The sequence below is a fragment of the Hermetia illucens genome, chromosome 1 (genome assembly GCF_905115235.1).
Source record: "Hermetia illucens chromosome 1, iHerIll2.2.curated.20191125, whole genome shotgun sequence".
Lineage (NCBI taxonomy): Eukaryota > Metazoa > Arthropoda > Insecta > Diptera > Stratiomyidae > Hermetia > Hermetia illucens.
Window position 1 is genome coordinate 13,987,371 of NC_051849.1, and position 18,627 is coordinate 14,005,997.

The window sequence follows — 18,627 nt, forward strand, 5'->3', positions numbered from 1 at the left end:
GGGAAACGCTCTACGAATCTCCGGTGCAACAAGAGGCGACAAGATGTTTTACTTACCCCACCGCTATTACGTAGTACGAGCTGATGATAAAGAGGTTCATTTCCTCGGTTCATTTCATCCGCTGCCTACTCGAACCTGTTGAAGTGATCACCACAGATTGTAGTGAAACAGTTGCAGCAGGCGGAACAATGCTCCTGGTCATGGTGGTACCTAGACATCAAAGCACCCCACAATTAACGGTTTCGACCCCGTGCTGTCCATTACGAGAGCCCGACTAATCACCAAGTTAGACAACTCCCACCGGTCAACCGTACCAGACCTCATATTTCTCCTTCTTTCATTGGATAGATTTGCATTTTATACAGAATTTCCAGGTGTGGTCATAGCTTCCTCAGTGAATAACCTGCAAGTCTATAAAATCCACCTATGGGATTGATTGCGCTCCTTGGCAGGCGATTAGGACACTTCATCAGGTAGCCGAGGACAACGCGCCCGATGAGGAGACAAAATGGGTAGTAAAAAACGCCTTCTGTATGGATGACTTGTTGTATGGGGCAACAAGCATTGGTGCTGCCAAGGAAATGATTAAAAAAATTTCGGTAACATTGGAGAAGGGGAAGATGTCCCTAACGAAGTGGACCAGTAACCATAGCGAAGTGTTGGAAAACATAGATAGATCGCGGCAAATTGATTCCTTTGTAGAATTGCAAAAGGCCGAGAGTGACTTAAAGATCCTGGGGTTGCACTACAATCCTCAAAAGGATTGCTTTCAGTATAGTATCAAGGTAAGAAAAATTACTATGTTCACTAAAAGAAACATCCTGAGTGTGAGTGCATCTCTGTTTGATCCCATTGGCTGGCTATTGCCCGTTATTATGAAGCTACGAATCGAAATTCAGAAGTTGTGGCAAGAAGGGTATGGCTGGGATGAAGAGATTTCAGGAGTTGCCCAAGAACAAATAGAAAAAGTGTTTGCTTCATTAGGAGATTTGAATCAGGTCCAAATCCCTAGGTGGATTGGGTACGGTAATGAGAGCCACGTAACTGAGTTAGTTGGTTTCAGTGATGCTTCGGGGGATGGATACGCTGCCGTTATTTATAGCAGAGTCAAGACACATCGGAGGTACGTCGTCCGTCTTATTGCATCAAGAGGGCGAGTTACCCCTCTGAAGGCCCGGGTTGATCAAGCCGAAGGGCTTTGTACCATTCCCAAGCTCGAATTGGAAAGCGTGGTATTATTAGTCGAATTATTAAGGGATGTCAAAAAAAGCTTAGGGGCAATTCCACTAAAGTGCTCAGCCTACACTGATTCTGAGATAGCCCTCGCTTGGATCCGGAGTCAGAAGGAAATTGAAAATAAGGCTGTAAAGCTTAGGGTTGCATCAATTAGAAAGGTTCTCGCTCCTTCCGAAATTCATTATGTACAGTCAAAGTTAAACCCGGCTGATTGTGCATCAAGAGGAATGCTCCCCCGGAAATTTGTAAACCATAGGCTATGGTTTGAGAGTCCTCCTTTTTTGCAAAGGGATCTACCTGTCACTCCCTTTGTGATAAAAAATTCAACAATAAGTTGCGTCTCTTTAGATTATGGGGAGTCGATGGGCTTTACCGATTTTAGTACCCGGTTCTCGTCGTTGACTAGACGATCAACACCGTTGCGTGGTGCTTGAGGTGGAGAAACAGGAAATCGGGCTTCCTTTCGGCCATGGAGTTAAAACAAGCAGAAGTCGCGGCGACTAAATGGCAGCAAATGGAGCTATTTGGAAAGCAAATTGCGAGGTTGGCACACGGGCTACCCGTGGAAAGACATCATTGGCTAAGTACTCTCGACCTCTTCTTGGAGGAAGGAAGTGGTCTTCTCAGGGTGGGAGGACGGTTGAGCAACGCTCCATTACCATTTGAGCAGCGGCACCCCATCATTTTAGGAAAATGTCATTTGGTGGATCTCCTCATTAGACAGGTTCATGAGGGCAAAGATCATTGTGGGATTGGAGTCACCATGACTATAATTCGAGAAATCTATTATATACCTGCCCTACAGCAAAGGGTTAAAAAATGGATAAGGACGTGTACCAAATGCATTCGTATGAAAGGTCTGACAGTTACCCCCAGGATGGCAGATCTCCCAGTAGAACGGACAGCAGCTGAATTTGTGTTTTAAAACGTTGGGACTGATCTCTGTGGCCCATTTCAAATCAAAAGTGGTCCATTGCGAAATTCAAAAACAATCAAAGTATACGTGGTTGTATTTGTGTGTATGGCAACCAAGGCTCTCCATCTTGAGATTTGTTCCGACCTCAGCACCAATGCCTCCACCTCTCCTCCTTTCACAACCAGGCTTGGGATCGGCTACGGTGGAGTTATTTTTATTCTTTACTTTTATTGCTTTTCTTAGGTTCTTTTTAAGGTTTTGTGTAAAACAAAACCTTATTAAAATCGGTTCACTGTCTCTTTGTCTACCACATGCACTTTTCTCGGAAACAGTTATAGCGATTGGTACCAAATTTAGTGAAACGATGGGAATTGTTAACGCTGACGCACATAGTGAATTACATTATTCTACGTCGAATTTAAGGGAGGTCCCCATACCAAAAGAGGGTGTAAATTTTTTTTTCAGCAAATATAATCATGTGGGGTATCACATGAAAGGTCTCGGTTAGTACTCTCCGAAGCCAGTAGTTTTGGCATTTGTTGAAAAGGTGCGGGGAGTCGAAAGTGATCATTTGTTTAACAGACCCATTCTCAGAAACTACCCAACCATAAAAACTGAAAAAATCAGAAGGTTCCTATTTGGTACCTAGGTTCCGAAATACCCTACGATATCTGTTCAAATAAAGTTAATAATAGTACATTGCTATAATTTTTTGAATTTGACTGTAAAAACCCCTTAAGTTCATTTTAGAATCATTTTCAGCAATGTAGGCTATAATACGTGCTAGCTATTAATGGGACCAAAGTCCACTGAAATATTTTTATAAAAGAAATACACAAAATCTTTCATACCTGAAACTTCCAGCTTCAAGTTTCCCGACTTGTTTTTTGAAGTTCTGTGTAAAACAAAACCTTCTTAAAATCGGTTTACTGTCTGTCTGTCTGTTCGTCCGTCTGTCTGTTCGTCACACCTTATATTTCAGAAACGGTTGCTCCTATTGATACAAAATTTGCAGTGAGTAACATAGTTACACGTTGAGTTTGAGGGGAGCTCCCTATACACGCAAAACGGGGGTTCACCGAGTATAGTCATCAAATAAATAAATAAGCATCAAATAAAAGGTCTCGATTAATACTTTCGGAAACCGATATTAGTTTTGAAATCGGTTGTAAATGGGAGGAGTGCGGGGAGCCGAAAGGGGTCAGTTGCTTACCATTACAGAATCGTCCGAAGAATTTTTGGCCCCCAACTTGAGGATAGAGAATCAGTAGTCTCTAAAACGATGAAATCTACGAGTGACACCACGATCGTCTGGTTGTGGATAGAATCCGACTCAATAGGTTGCGGTGGACAGGTTTCCTAATTCGTATGGGTGAGGATGATCCTAGCCGGAAAGTCTACAAGGGCAATATCTATGATAGAAAAGAAAATAAGGCAGACCCTGCTTTAGATAGAGCGATGGCGTAGACCACGGCGCCAGACAGCTTTTAGGTATATTGAATTGGTGAACCTCGGCGCGGAACCGGGATGTCTGAAGTTCCTGACTCAGACAGACCTAGATCCGGTCTAGGTTGTTGCACCGTTGATGATGATGAATAATAGAATATTGCCATATTTATTAAAAGTATGTGTACATTTTGCAAAAATTGACTGGGATCCCCCCTTAATTTTATCCCTGCATTAATATGGGCCAAACTATAGAGCATTATACTACCAAGTTTGGTGGAAATCGCACTATTATTAACAGATTTATGATACGTCAAATTTATCACTTTTATGAAAATGTCTTAGACTCTAAGACTTTGAACGTCAGTATCCTACTAAAGTGAATGGTTTAACGATCGAATTGGATAAACATTACAAATTGGATATAAATGGGACAAATGCCCACTTAAACATGGTGTTATGTATAAGAAATGCACAACAACTTTCATGCCTGAAGCGCCTAGGTTCCAGTTTCCCGAATTGTTTATATTTTTTTTCACACATTTTTTCCAGTTTACGCTTTAGTAAAATTTTCTTTTTCATTTTTCTTTTTTTTTTGTGTTTATGATTTTCTTTGGAAAAGCCTTGAATTATAATTAATATGAATTCAAACTAAATTCCTTCCCCTCCTCCTCTTTAACCTCCTCCTCCTCCAATATAGTGGCCTGAGGATACCAAGGCAGAGGGAATCTCATAGGACGCGCCTCACAGAACAGTTGAACCAGGGGAAACGTCGATTGAGGACGTGATCGGTCGTGGATCGTCCTTATCGATCGCGGCACCCTGGCCAGGAGTTTTATGACTCTACATGGGCAGTCGAGCCGTTATTTTTTTTTTGATTATTTTCGCATTCCAGTTTAGCTCGCATGTTTATTTATTTTTCGGGATCCGGCGCGGTACCATGCATCATTTTGTTTGTGAGGGATCAAAATGTTGAAAAGGCCCCCCTCGCCACATTCCCGAGCCTGGCTAGCAAAGAGGCCAGCAAGCGTGTCCACGGAGCACTTCGACGGAACTTCAGTATGTCGGGGTGGACCTCAACGGTCAATTACATCATTTTTTTCTCTCCTCAGCTTTTTGAATTAGCTCTCCCCTCTCTCGGCGTTCAGAATAGTCTTTTAACCATCGCCAATCTCAATTTCGCAGACTATTCTATGCGGGCATTCCTTCCATGTTAGCAACATGCGTGTAACACATGGAAAGTGACCTCCACTATCACTCAAAAGTTCCAAGCCTTTGTGAAGACCTGTTTGCTACATATCATCGGAATACACTGGCCTGATATTATTTCAAACAAAGAACCTGGTCAGCGCGCAAGCCTGGCACTCGTATGCACTGTGATCGGATGGCAAATATGGCAGTGTATAGGTCACATATTAAGAAGGGTGACAATTGCATTGCTGGCCACCCCATGTATTGCAATTCCTTCTGTCTAGATAACCACAAACGAGTCGCCCCAAAAGCACTTTGTGCAGAACAGTAGAGAAGGAATGCAGGGATCTCAGTGAATTGTGAGGGAAACTGAAGCAAATTTCACCCGAAGTTGTAGTTGACGCGCTCTGTGAGGACACAGGGGTGATTGGTAACCCTATATATAAAAGATAAAATTCCACCTCTTGGGAGATTTGAGTATCGTTTTTTGTGGAACTTTCGGGATGACATGGATGCAGTATACAAGTACCTTGGGTTATCCAAAAATGGAAACATTCCTATCAATAAACAATGAACCCTGCTTTAATCATCTACCAATTGATATGTTTTCAATGCTTTAATAAAGGGTTCAAATTGATAAAATTATGCTTTTCAAGCTTCACACACAACAGGCGGTTATAAGACCACGAATCTGTGACTGTCTCTATATCACTGAACTATAAATACGACCAAAACACTGTCTTCTTGTTGATATCAACGGAAATTGATTTAAACTATAAATTTCAATTTATTATGAACTTTCACGATGACATCGCTCAGCTTTCAGAGGAAAAGTGCGGCCTCGCATCATACGATGGGTGAAAAATCAGAATTATATGGGTATAGGAAAGAAGTTTCTTCGGGAGAAGAAATAGCATCTCAAGATTTAGTTCTCATATACCTCAACCAGGAAAACGACAATTAGGAAAGCCTTCCCTAACCAACCAAGTCTATACGAACACTCAGCCCCATTCAAACGTTTGGAAAATCGATTGCAGTTCTTATGCATATCTGCCTGCATATGCCATTACTCACTTTAAAAAGATTATGTCTGAGGGGCTGTCTCTTGACTGGGAAATCACCTCATGCAATCATTTCGCGCAATCCGCTGCAACTTAATTTACCCCCTGCTAATTACACGTCCTCTTCAGCGGCATTCTACTGCTCCTCTTATTTAAATCTACCAACCGTCGAGCCATCCATTGTAATTTTCAAATTGAATAAATGAACATGGGTGTTCCGCGAATGGTACATATTTCGATAGTTCAGTGCGTTTTCTAACGGCCTGCGATATGGTTGTGCATCCCGGAAAATTGTGAAAATTTCAATGGGAAACGGTGAAGTGATAAGCCAAGTGTAATATGAGTGGCAGGTGAAAAATCTGCGGTCGATAAAAAAAGAATTGAATTAGGTCAATTGTTGTAAGGAGATGCTGTGGGTGTTGTGGAAATAGTTGACGTAAAAGTTTTGCTGTTACAAGGATACCTTTTGTTATCAAAGTGCAAGTGGGACAATTTCACTATGAACTTCGAAACGATCCTGGAGGAAGTTGGATCATTTGGATTGTATCAAAAGTTGGTGATATGTGCGGTGATACTTCCAGCGAATCTGCCGTGCGCATTTCACGCCTACAGGTATCCTGAGAGAAGCAAATACATAGGCATCCTAAGAATCCACTATCTTCTCTGAATTCTGCTTAAAATTCGGATTTACGTCGAAATTCTTATATGAAGCTGAAGCTAGTGCTATTTTACTTCACGAGATGAAAATATCCCCGGATTGGTTATAAGAAAATACGGTTTTTGTTAAAAATCTATTCTATTTTTCAACATAGCTTCATTTACGTCTAATATATTCATTTCATCTGTTCCCTACATATTCAACCCTCTCATCTTCACCAAACATACCAAACTACCCCAAATTTCCTCCGAGTTTCACCTCGTTCTATATAATTAACTCAGGCGGTATCAATAATTTGTCTACCGATATATGCAAAGAAGAAACTCCTGAGGATTATGGTTAAACACCTTCATGCAGTTGTCCGAACCATTTAAACTTTATTATCTGCATCAGTGAACGCGCCAATCATTATGTGATGTCATATCACCAACATCACATGTTACACTCAACCGCCGATCACCATCGGGAGAAAAGTGTAATGTACCAAACGATACTTGAAGATGCTTATTGATGTTCTCTAATGTTTTATCACGTGGGCATGAACATTACAAACCAAGAGTAAGAACATCATACTTTGTGTGATATTGTGTTCCTAAGTGATGTTGGGTGATGTTGTGGTGATTGATGAAGTTTTGATATTAAATGATTTTGTGGTGCTAAGAGATGTGATATTTGGATCGCGCTCGGTAATGGCAATGTGATATTACACTTTAAGGTGATATCACTTTTTACCCATCTCTATTGGAAAATGTTTAATAGCCAGCTCGATGCTTTTGAAGATTTTTTTCTGTTTTGTTCTACTTTCCAAAGGCTTGTGCCCTTGAGACAGTTTAATTTTTTACCTACCTCAATTGACCCACGCGTGTGTCTTTCCTTTTGTCCAGCAGTAAACTGTTGTTGCGATTAACTACGAGCAGTTTTTCAGGACTAGGTTGATGAAGTGGAAGTCCGAAATAGAGTTCTTTCTATAGCGCTTTCAATCTTTCATTGACTTGATGGCTGGAATATTTAAGCGGAGGTTGGAAGCGCGTGGAAGCCTGAAGATGGAAGGAATTTTCATTTTTATTTGGGATGAATGTGTTCTGAGGACATTTTCAGCTCGAGGGGAAATAGGCGTTAAGCAAGCAATAGTTGAACAATGCTGACAGAAACGGGCTGATAGTTACAGAACATTTTTAAAGGATTATGGAAGTGATTTTGTCAAATCCTGTCGGTTTTTGCTCTTATTCAGTGAAGGAAGTTAATTGGTATATTAACTTCGGCTTCAACGTTTTGGTCAACCATCTAGAGTATGAAGTGGTGGGATTTTATGCTTTTCCTTTTTTGCCAGGGGCTTTGATTTGTCGAAGGATATCATTACTTCTGGCAGTTTTGCCAAGTCATGGGTATATTTGCCCAAGTTGCATATATCTGTTTAAGTTTAGCTCGATATTGGAGTGGCGGTTGTGAAGGAAATTAGTATTCTGTGAAGGGATCGAACAAACCACAGTAGCAACCTAGCTACAAAAAGCTCTAGCCAAACACGGCGCAGTATCTTCTGTCTGCCTGAAGAAGGAAGAAGATGGGACATTTACCGAGAAAATGAGGAGAACAGATCACACCTCCTTCTCAAAAAGCATTTCCCTGGGTCCTACCCTACGGCGGAAGACGACAACATTTTGCCAGACACCCCAAAAACAAATAAAAGGGGAAGAAAGGAACAGTGGAAACTAGCAAAAGAAGCTAGGGTACGATGGCCAATGGGAGCCTTTAGATCACCGAAGTTACCCGGAGCAGATGGCATCTTCCCAGCACTAATCCAGAGAGGCCTAGAAATCATGTTAGGGTCTCTTCTAAGGGTGGTTAGGGGCAGCATAACCCTGGGATATATACCAAGTGCATAGAGGCGGATAAAAGTGTCTTTATTCAGAAAGTAGGTAGAAAGCATCCTTTTCACTCTAAATCTTTCAGACCAATTTGCCTAATGTTCGCTTTCTCAAAACGCTGGCGAAGGTCATAAACAACCATATTGAAGCTGACCTTCTAAAGCGTACACGCCTACATCAAAGTCAACACACAATCTACGGACACTGCCTGCAGGACGGTCAACCGAAACTGCTCTGTACCAGCTGACGGATGTATTACGTGATGCCAGAGAAACAAAAAATAGCACTGTGTGCGTTTTTTGGATATCGAAGCAGCATTCAATAACGCATCACATACAGAGATACAAGATACTCTGACCTGCAAGGAAGTGGGAAACACCCGGAAACATTTGACGGAAAGTTACTAGCGCTCTGATGACTTGCAGGTTCATAGCAGGCCAAAATGGAGCTGTACCGCGAAGATATTACTTTGAATACACAGTGCAATAGTAAGGCCAACGATTACCTATGGGGCGCTAATCAGGGCAGAAAGAACCGAACTCAGCACACAAGCCAGGGAGTTACACAAACTCCAAAGACTGGCTTTCATGTTTATCAGTGGGGCAATGAGGACACGCCCAACGGCATCCCTGAAGGACCTTCTGGAATTAACGCCTCTCCATCAGCACATACAGATGCAAGCAAGGAGGGAGGAGGTGAAGCGAGTAGCTGCCTAAATCAATGGAAGAATGATATTCTCTCTAGGTGGTACCCCGAATTATTGATACCAAGGGATAACACGACAACGAGGCTTCACTTCGACAGAAGTTTGAAACACGTTGGGGTAACAAAGTAAACTGGGAGAATGTGGCTGAGACATATGGCTTATACCAGCAACTGATTACTTGGTACACTGACGAATCCCTCACAGCAGAGGGTGCGTGTGACAGGATCATTGGTCCAAGGAAAATGCACTTGGAGCGAATGTGTAAGCACATTAGCATATTCCGGGCGAAAATATATACCATAGACATATGTGCCTCCTTTAATTTCCAAAGTAACTACAGGGGGCAGAACATTGCTATTCTGACTAACAGGCAAACAGCGATCAAGGCACTAGGGCTAGGTGAACTCTAAACTAAACGCTCTAAAACTATATTGTGTTGGTGAGTAGTCTCCCCCAGCAAGTCAATCGTAGCTTGATGAGCTTCTCAAGCAGCATCCCCGCTATGCCCAACCTACTGAGTGGACAATACGCTGACGGGGCCTCGGGGTCGCCTTTGCCCGAACTTCCTTGCAATCTTCCAGCGAAAACAAAAAACACGCGTTGGCAAACATGCGTTGAATGCGCCGAGTAGCAAGTTCGACTTGAATTTACATACGAGTTCGAACACTTCACTGGGAATACCATCCAGTCCTGGTGCTTTTTTGTCACAACCGCCTCCTGTATTTCTTTTGCAATGAGGAATGGGCATTCCTCAATACTCATTCCTTCATCGACAGCCTCAGTTCGGATAGGGTGAATCGGAACCTCCGCAGCTTCCATAGAATAGGGAAACCGTTGGGCACCGAGTTTTTTGGTAACCAGCTGATACCCGAAGTGGCGTGACTCTCTGTTTACATCGTTGATTAGCTCCTGCCAAAAGCGTGCCTTCTATCTGTTGATTTCGCGGCGAAATTCCTTTTCCCGCTCTTACAGTCTGCGGATCTAACCGTTATCTTATCTTAGCCCCTTGCACGCTGAACAATCAACCAAACTCTGAGGCAATTCCTTCGTAGGTTTGCAATTTCAGCCGTCGGCCAGTGTACAGGTAATTTCCTGGGACGCAGTTTCCTTTTGGGAGCTGATGCATTACAAGCTGCGATGGTAAGACTCATTGTTGGACGAACTAGCGATTCAGTTGTAGCTCTTCTGTCTGCGCCTGGGTCTTGTTCGCTACTTTGCCCCCCTTGAGAAAGCTTCAACAAATTTTGCAACGTCGATTTTCCCGATGTTAGGTAGGTAGATGTTCACCGGAAGGCAGAACATTGGGAAGAGCCGTTTGTCATTTCAAAGGATATGTACTGATAATCACTGGTCGTCAAATCTTCCAGCATCCTCCATCGTTGGACCTCTTAAACTGAGCACCCCGTAGCAAAGGTTTCCTCATAACCAGAGCGTGTAAATGTCGGGGTGCTGCCGGTGTTTAGGACTATAAATCCTGCCCGGCTGGCGGCTTTCTCCAAAATTTGTGTGCCTAGAGAATCTGGTTGAGGCATAACCCATACGAAGGCTCTGGCCTTAAAATCTCACTGACTAGAAATCTCCCTTCCATGTTTCTAATCTCGTTCTCCAAGGCGGCGAGCCTAACCCGAAAAGCCTTCATTGATTCATTTGATGTGAGGTAAAGGATGAAAAATGTTGTTTCCGCACAGCGAACCCAAACGCACTCTCAAGTTAACCGTATCTCTCACCCAGATGGCAGCAGTGCCAGATATGTTGACATACCACGATCCCGCTGAGAAGCTACAAGTCAGCTCTTCTTTCTTACACTATCTGTCCCATCACGTCGTGACCAGTTGCACTCCTATGCATGTTTGCTTGCAGGATGTGGATGATGGGGCTTGGCTTTTCACTTTCTGTCACTCTTCGTTGAGGACTTAGCAACGCCCAGAACCGGAAACATGAGCCACATCTGCTTTTTGCAGACCTCGGTCCTGGCAAAGGACACAGCACTTTGCCGACTCGCAAGTCCTCGCTTTGTGCCTGGGCTCGCCACATTTTCAAAACGAAGTGCTTCTGTCCTGCATCTTACAAGCACCTGCTACAAGTCCGTATATCCAGCACTTAAAACAACGGGACTGCCCTTTGCCTTATTCTGCAAATAATCCACCCGATCTTTATTTTTCCGAAATGGAAAGGTTGGATCGCTGTCTTCTAAGGCACAGTGACAATGGCCATTTTTGCTCACATCTGGCAAACTCTTTTTATCTTTCATATTAATGAGACAATCCGAATGCCTTATTTTAGGGACGCACTTACGTTCAAAGCTGGAAGCCATTGCTTTCATGCCTGGAATGTTCTGGACTGTCTCGCAGGACGTACTCTTTTTATGGGCCTTCGACCCTATCACGCAAGTATATCGGACACATTTAACATCTACCCCAGCGTCTTCTGCTTTGACATTGTTGTCGACTTCTCGAAGAAGTTTCGCGAAAGATCCGACTTCATTCGGCTTGATGAGAATGGCCTATGATCGTGGTTTGCTCCTTTTCTTTTTATTTGGCGCTGATGTTGCTGTCGTAGTCGATTTCGACTTTACTACAATGGAGCCACTGCCATCGCTATTCAACCTAAGTTGTGGCTGCTGTGTTTTTCCTTTTTTTCCATACAGCTTAGTAAACTTGGTTACCACTTCGCAGCGTCCTTGTCGGCAGATCCACGCAGTTTTCCCCTCGCCTGCTTTTGACCCTTGTTTGTCTTCCCTCCGAGAACACTGCATTTTGTGCAACTAGGGGTTGCACTAGAGATGTGCTTTTTCCTCAGCTCCTCTTCGGCTATCTTCCAGGAGTTTCCACCAGTGCAATAAGGTCCAGCAGTTCTTCCATCGCCATTTTTGGCATCCATAGAAATGTTTCACAGGATGATGGTAGCCACTTTCATTTTACATAGGACCACTCAAAACTTCTTGACAAACCTTTCTTCCTCTATCTTTGTCTCTCATCTGAGCTCATCTGAAGTGGCTCTGCCACGAAGCCTCACCGGAGGTTATCTGGTACCATGGAAACCGGAATGGCCCTCTGAGAGCATATGCTCCAGGAGAAATCCTGGAGGATGTGCTCTTGGCCCGGTTAACTGCAGTTGGCCCCCTAGTGGGAGTTTCATGGTGGTTGTGGTTATGCCTACATCGCGGGCAGAGCTCCTCGGAGTTCAAGCGTGGAGTTGCGCTGTACAACCCGGGTGCCGTACCCGTTAGTTGCGGCAGAGGTGTTAGATAGGCCTCGCATCCACTGGTATGAATGCTGAGCCTGCACTCAGTATAAACCAGGACCGCTGTGCTTGCATGGCGGGGCTCTGATTGTAGTCCCAAAATCAATCCGTGTCCGAAAAGGACCGTGGGATTAAGCCTTCACGGCAGGTACTCACGTTAAACCCCCAGGACTTTCTACCTTTGTCTTTCCGATGGGAACCATCCTCTCCTCTCATCCACCAGATTGGAGGGTTCGTCACCCATTTTTCCTGACAAAACCTTGTCACGCAACTCGGAGTTTACCATCTTTTCTGTTCTATTCCCTTTATTTGAACCCTTTCCTTTTTCGAACTCGGATTCCTCTACAGTGTCACTCCGTTTTTCACTTTCAATTGCCTTCACCGTTGAGACAATTGGTCTTTCAACTTTTTCAGTAGTGACCATCGTAACTTCTTGGAAAAGTGTGTAGAATATCCCATTTTAGCTGCGAGAAGCAGTGAGCGTGGTGTATTGTTGCTCCTTCTAAAAATTTCGACTATTGCGGGTTGTGGCGACGTAATTATCTATCCCGAGACTATGTCGAGATCGGGGAGTGGAAATAGACTTCGAGCTCCGTGAAAAGCACACCGAAAAAGTCAGCATTACGTGTTTCGTATGACGCATTACGAAGAAGGATATCTACAGGGGCGGAGCAGTCCATTAGGCCAGTAGAAAGTTTGAAGAGGGTGCAAAGATTGAGGAAAATTCTACATTCTAGGAGGTAAGGGAGCCGAAATGTAAAGAGGCGGGCGGGATAGTCAACACGGGGGATGTTCATCTTAAAGAAGAGCGAGCGGGTGAATTTGCGCTGTATCTTCTCTGGGGCAAGACAATCACAATTACAGAAGGAGTATCAAATCACGGAACAATACTCAAGATACTTCTCACGACGGAGTTAAAAAGCATTATGGAGGATTGGACGGAGGTGAAATCAGTACAGAAACGCGGTATGAAACCTGACATTTTGAAAGCACGGTTGGTGATATCGAAGTAGTGGCTGTCAAAACGGATTTTTTCGTCGAAGGTTACGCCCAGCTCGAGGATAGAGTTCAGATAGGACAGAGAGCAACCACCAAGACAGTAGGAGAAAACGGTAGGAGAGGTTTTAAGCCAGTAACACATCGAGTGGCATTTGCTGACATTAAGAACCAACTTTTTAACTGTGCACCAATGGACTAAAGTATCCAGATTTGCCCCAGGAAAATGCAATCCATGGGGGACGAAACAGAGGAAAACAGCTCGAGGTCATCGACGTATAACAAGCAGGGACAAGTGATTAATAAAGAATAGAAATAAAAGAGGTCCTAGAATGGGTCCTTGTGGTACACCATAGGGGGGGGGAAAAAGAACTAGAAGTGCAACCATCAAAGGAAACGATGCAGGATCGGAAGGATAGGTAGAAGGCAAGCCATGTAATAAGTGATGGAGGAATATTGAGAGAGGCGAGTTTGGACAATAGTATCTCGTGGTTAACAGTATCGAAGGCCTTAGAAAAATCGGTGTAAATGACGTGGACTTCTTGCCGAGAGTTGAAGCATTTGGCCACAAAGTTGGTGAAGTCCAGAAGATTGGTAGCAGTGGATCGACGTTTGACGAAGCCGTGCTGTTCCTTAGATATAAGGTGGTCGAAATGGGTGATCAACCAGTCTTTGACGCACGTCTTGAAGATCTTAGAGCAGGATGAAAGGAGAGAAATAAGGTGGTAATTCTCAGCAAGGGTATGGTCACCGCCTGGGTATGGAAAAAATAACGGCTTCTTTCCGCAGGCTGGCACAGACAGACGAGGCTCTTATTGAAAATAATGCGGAATGGAAGCGAAAAGAAATTTGAATGTTTATTTAGGAAAAGGTTAGGAAGACCATCGGGGCCGGGTCCGACATTGGCATTGGCTGACAAGGTTGTTAGGAGGGGGGGGGGGGGGCGTGGTGGTCTTAGGAGATCCGGCGAAAGCTGTACTCAAAAAGGGGAGAGGGGAAGAAGGGGGACAGGAATTATGCACCGAGGAGAAGTAACTGCAAAGTATATCACAGGATAGCTGAGATAAGGTAGCAGTGGAGCCAGATAATTTGATGAAACTGGGAGGGAACTGGGAGGCATTGTGGACGTTACAGATGTGAGACCAGAAAGAATTCAAGTTACTACGCGCCAATTTGACTTCAACACTGTCCAGATAATCTTTCCTAGACTTAACTATCGCCGATTTAACTAAAGTTCGCAGAGCGCTGAAATGGTCATAGTCTGCACGACTTCCGGTGGATAAAAATTTTTTTCTCGCAGCTTGCTTCAGACGAAGTTTTTTATGGATGAACCATAATGGGTAGGAGCTCAGGGATTTGGGGGAGGAAGGAACGTAACTAGGAAGGAGGTCAGACAGAATGGAATAAAAGGAGAGGAGGGCTTGGTCGCTGATTAATGGTGAGAGAATGGGAGCTCAGTTGATTGACGCCAGAGCTAAGTTCAAACCCTCAAAATTGACCTTATGAAAGTTGAGCTTAGAGGGCTTGCGCATGGTATGGGAATTGAAGTGTGACAATTTTACCACGAACTCAAGAGCAGGACGGCGGGCATCAGGAGCAACATAGGAAAGAACAAGAAAAGATTGAGAATGGAGTCATTCAAACATATTGGCGAGGACTAAATCGAGAGTGCGATTTAGATGGTTTGTGGTGCGGTTGAACTAAAGAGTAGCACAGGTGTTCATGAAAGTGAATAAAGGGAGAGACAGATGAGAGGAACAAATTGGAAGTTGTGGCGGACCGGGAATGTTAGGTCAGGAGAGCAAAGGGAGATTAAACTCACCACATACAATGAAGGGAAGAGAGGGGAGAGTTACAGGAAGGACTTCCGAAAGGCTGTCGAAGAATTCATCATAGAGATAGAAGGGACTGAGGCAAGGGAAGTCTACGCAAGATATAATAAAAGGACCAGCGTTGATGGGGGGGGGGGGGGGGGATGTGGGGGCTGCTAACAGTCATTGCCAAATCATTCACTCCCTGAAAATATGCCTATCCAATACCTCATCCCTTCCTTTTAATTTCAGCCAACTCTTCATAGCAGCAAGTCCTTCCCATTGGTGCCGAATACCAGAATTGGAACCATGGGTTCACGATTACCCCGATCTAGTTCGAAACCTGAGTATACCATTCATCTACAAGGATAACACTTTCAAATTTGCTGAGTGTAAGATGTATGCCAGAAATTACACAGATTTAGTTCGTTTCCTAGAGTCCCGGTCACCTCAGGATTTACAACACCACGATGCAAAGGATTTTGGGTACCCAATAAACGCGCCTATTGTTGATTGCAAATACGGTTGGAAATATGACCACAGTATCTTTCCGAATACAGTAGTCACGGAGGTGAGTGATAAGAAAAAAAGTTTTCAACCATGTGATCTTAGTAATTTCAAATTTGATACTTTAGCTAATTTCAAGTAGTTAAATTTTTAGTGGGACTTGGTTTGCGATAACAATTTTTACGTGACATTGGCTCTGGTATTATTCGGTGTTGGAGGCCTATTGGGCAACTATATTTTTGGATATCTCCAGGATATGTGGGGCCGACGACCTTCTTTCTATGTTTACTTAATTATAGAGGTTATATCATGTGCATTGAGTGCTGTGGCATGGAACTTCCCAATTTGGCTCGGATTGCGATTCATTGTTGGTATTACGGTCCCAGCAATCCTGTCCAGTCCTTACGTTTTAGGTGAGGTTTAATAGTACTCAATAACAATCATGATAAGTTAGTTGAAATTTTACTTTTTTGGTTCTATTTCACAGCGATTGAGCTAGTTGGTCCGAATAAGAGAGTATTTTGCACAATTGTTTCCAACATCGCCTATTCTATCGGATTAGTGCTCCTAGCTGGAATCGTCTACGTTGTTAGAGACTGGAGATATTTGTCCTTAGCAGTCTCTTTGCCACTACTCATGCTGTTCTCCTGTTTCTTCATACTACCAGAATCACCAAGATGGTTAATAGCTGTTGGAAAATATAAACGGGCTACAAAAATCCTGAAAGTCATGGCCAGATTGAATGGACGACGAGTACCTTCCGATTATGAACATATTTTACGTCAAAAGCTATCGACTCCTGATCTCAATAAACCGGCAATTCACTCTGAAAGATCGTACGGTATTGCAGACCTCTTCCGTACCCCAAATTTACGTAAAAAGACCCTCATTGTAACTTTCATTTGGTTTGCGAACACCAGCGTTTATGTGGGCCTCAGCTACTATGCTCCTGCTTTAGGAGGCGACGAAATCTGGAATTTTTTCTTGGCTGGTGCCGTTGAACTACCAACATACATATTTCTGTGGCCAGGACTGCACTATTTTGGACGACGATGGATACTTTTTTATTCGATGCTCATTGGTGGACTCTCCTGTATATCCACTTTTCTTGTTCAGGACGATCAACTCATAATGCTGGCACTGTACTGCGTCGGAAAGATGGGAATATCATCAGCATTCGTTGTCTTACCACTGATGGCATCAGAATTGTATCCAACAGTTGTCAGGGGTCTAGGGATGAGTTTCAGTTCAGTCATAGCTATGATCGGTCCCATTGTTATACCAATTATCAACCACATGGTAAGTCTATATTCCTGGAACTAGGACCTCCAACTTTTTCAGATCTACTTCTTAAAACAATCTTAACATTTCAGGGTGAACATATGCTCGTTTTACCACTGATGATAATGGGTGGTGTCCTAACCTTGGGCGGTATCGCAAGCCTATTCCTGCCTGAGACCAAAGGAAGGCCTTTGCCACAAACTTTGGAGGATGGTGAAAGCGTTTTCGTAGGTATATGTTCGTGCTGTAAGCCGTTGGCAAAAACAACCTCGGTATCAACAATTGCAGTGGAAAAAGAAAATGAAATACAAAATAATGATGCCACTCGCAAAGCCATATGTAGTATATGCCAAGGGGAAATAAAAAATAGAACAATTTAGCGATTAAGTCAATTAATTGTTGTTTCATAAATGTCTGTACATAAATTGTATATATTTTAGTAAAGTTTGTTGACCGAATAAAGTGCAAAATTATTTTTATATACTCCACAAAACGAAAGATTTAAACGAGTAACCTGATCAATTATTAAATGAAATGATCGCCTTTTGTCCCAGAAGATCATCATTATCATCATCAACGGCGCAACACTCGGTATCCGGTCTAGGCCTGGCTTAATAAGGAACTCCAGACATCCCAGTTCCGAGGTCCACCAATTCGATATTCCTAAAAGTTGTCTGGTGTCCTGGCCTACGCCATCGTTCCATCTCAGGCAGGGTTTTCCTCGTCTTTTTTTCAACCATAGACATTGCCATTATAGACTTTCCGGGCTGGATCATCCTCATCCATACGGATTAAGTGACCTGCCCACTGTAACCTATTGAGCCGGATTTTATCCACAACATCACGGTCATGGTATCGCTCATAGATTTCGTCGTTATATAGGCTACGGAATCGTCCAACCTTATGTAGGGGGCCAAAAATTCTTCGAAGGATTCTTCTCTCGAACGCGGCCAAGAGTTCGCAATTATTCTTGATAAGAACCCAAGTTTCCCAGGAATACATGAGGACTGGCAAGATCATTGCCTTGTACAGTAAGAGCTTTGACCCTATGGTGAGACGTTTCGAGCGGAACAGTTTTTGTAAGCTGAAATAGGTCCTGTTGACAGCCAACAACCGTACGCGGATTTCAACATCGTAGCTGTTACCGGTTGTAATTTTCGACCCTAGATAGGAGAAGGTAGGTAGGCATCAGTGGCCGCTCCGAGGAGCTCAATTAGCGCTTTGGTGCGACGTTTTGATGCCACAAACTCCTAAGACCGTGACTATTGTTATAGGAACAGGGAAGCAGAGTCCAGCTGGCTCGGATCTTCAGAGCCAGCCCGTAGCATTCACGAAGGAAAGCAGCTCTCCGACCCTGCAGCTAGAAATCTCACTGAGGTCCCCAAAGAATGGTTTACCCAGTGTCCGCAGCCTGACTCGAGCCAGAGCTGAACAATCGCAGAGAAAGTGCATGAGGGTTTCCCTTCCTTCTCCGCAGCTTCGGCAATGCGAGTTGTAGGGTAAGCGGCGTGGTCCCCTATGGGCCAGTGCCCCGTGCAGACTGCCGTAATCTTGAATGCATTTGCACGCGTCTGGCACAGGAGCTCTCGTGATCGGGCTATGTTATAAGCGGGCCAAATTCTCCTTGATTTGGCACAGCTTGTAAGCTTTCTCCATCTCAGGCCCGCGGCTGCTAGGTAGTGCGAGTAGACTCGGCCCCCGACAGCCGCC

General features: G+C 43.8%; 1 protein-coding gene across 1 annotated transcript; it reads left to right on the forward strand.

The window, feature by feature from the left end:
* The first annotated feature begins 5,989 nt into the window (after positions 1-5,989).
* Positions 5,990-17,410, forward strand: LOC119647206 (beta-alanine transporter). The gene is made up of 5 exons (XM_038048028.1): positions 5,990-6,462; positions 15,382-15,700; positions 15,791-16,049; positions 16,124-16,935; positions 17,010-17,410. Exons 1-5 carry the CDS (start codon positions 6,350-6,352, stop codon positions 17,295-17,297), a joined length of 1,791 nt encoding a protein of 596 aa, XP_037903956.1. The 5' UTR covers positions 5,990-6,349; the 3' UTR covers positions 17,298-17,410.
* The last annotated feature ends 1,217 nt before the right edge of the window (positions 17,411-18,627 follow it).

Coding starts and splice junctions, on each gene's coding strand:
- LOC119647206 (XM_038048028.1), top strand. CDS start 6,350: ATGAACTTCGAAACGATCCTGGAGGAAGTTGGATCATTTGGATTGTAT. Junction 16,050..16,123: donor GTCCAGTCCTTACGTTTTAG/GTGAGGTTTAAT, acceptor TCTATTTCACAG/CGATTGAGCTAGTTGGTCCG. Junction 16,936..17,009: donor TACCAATTATCAACCACATG/GTAAGTCTATAT, acceptor TTAACATTTCAG/GGTGAACATATGCTCGTTTT.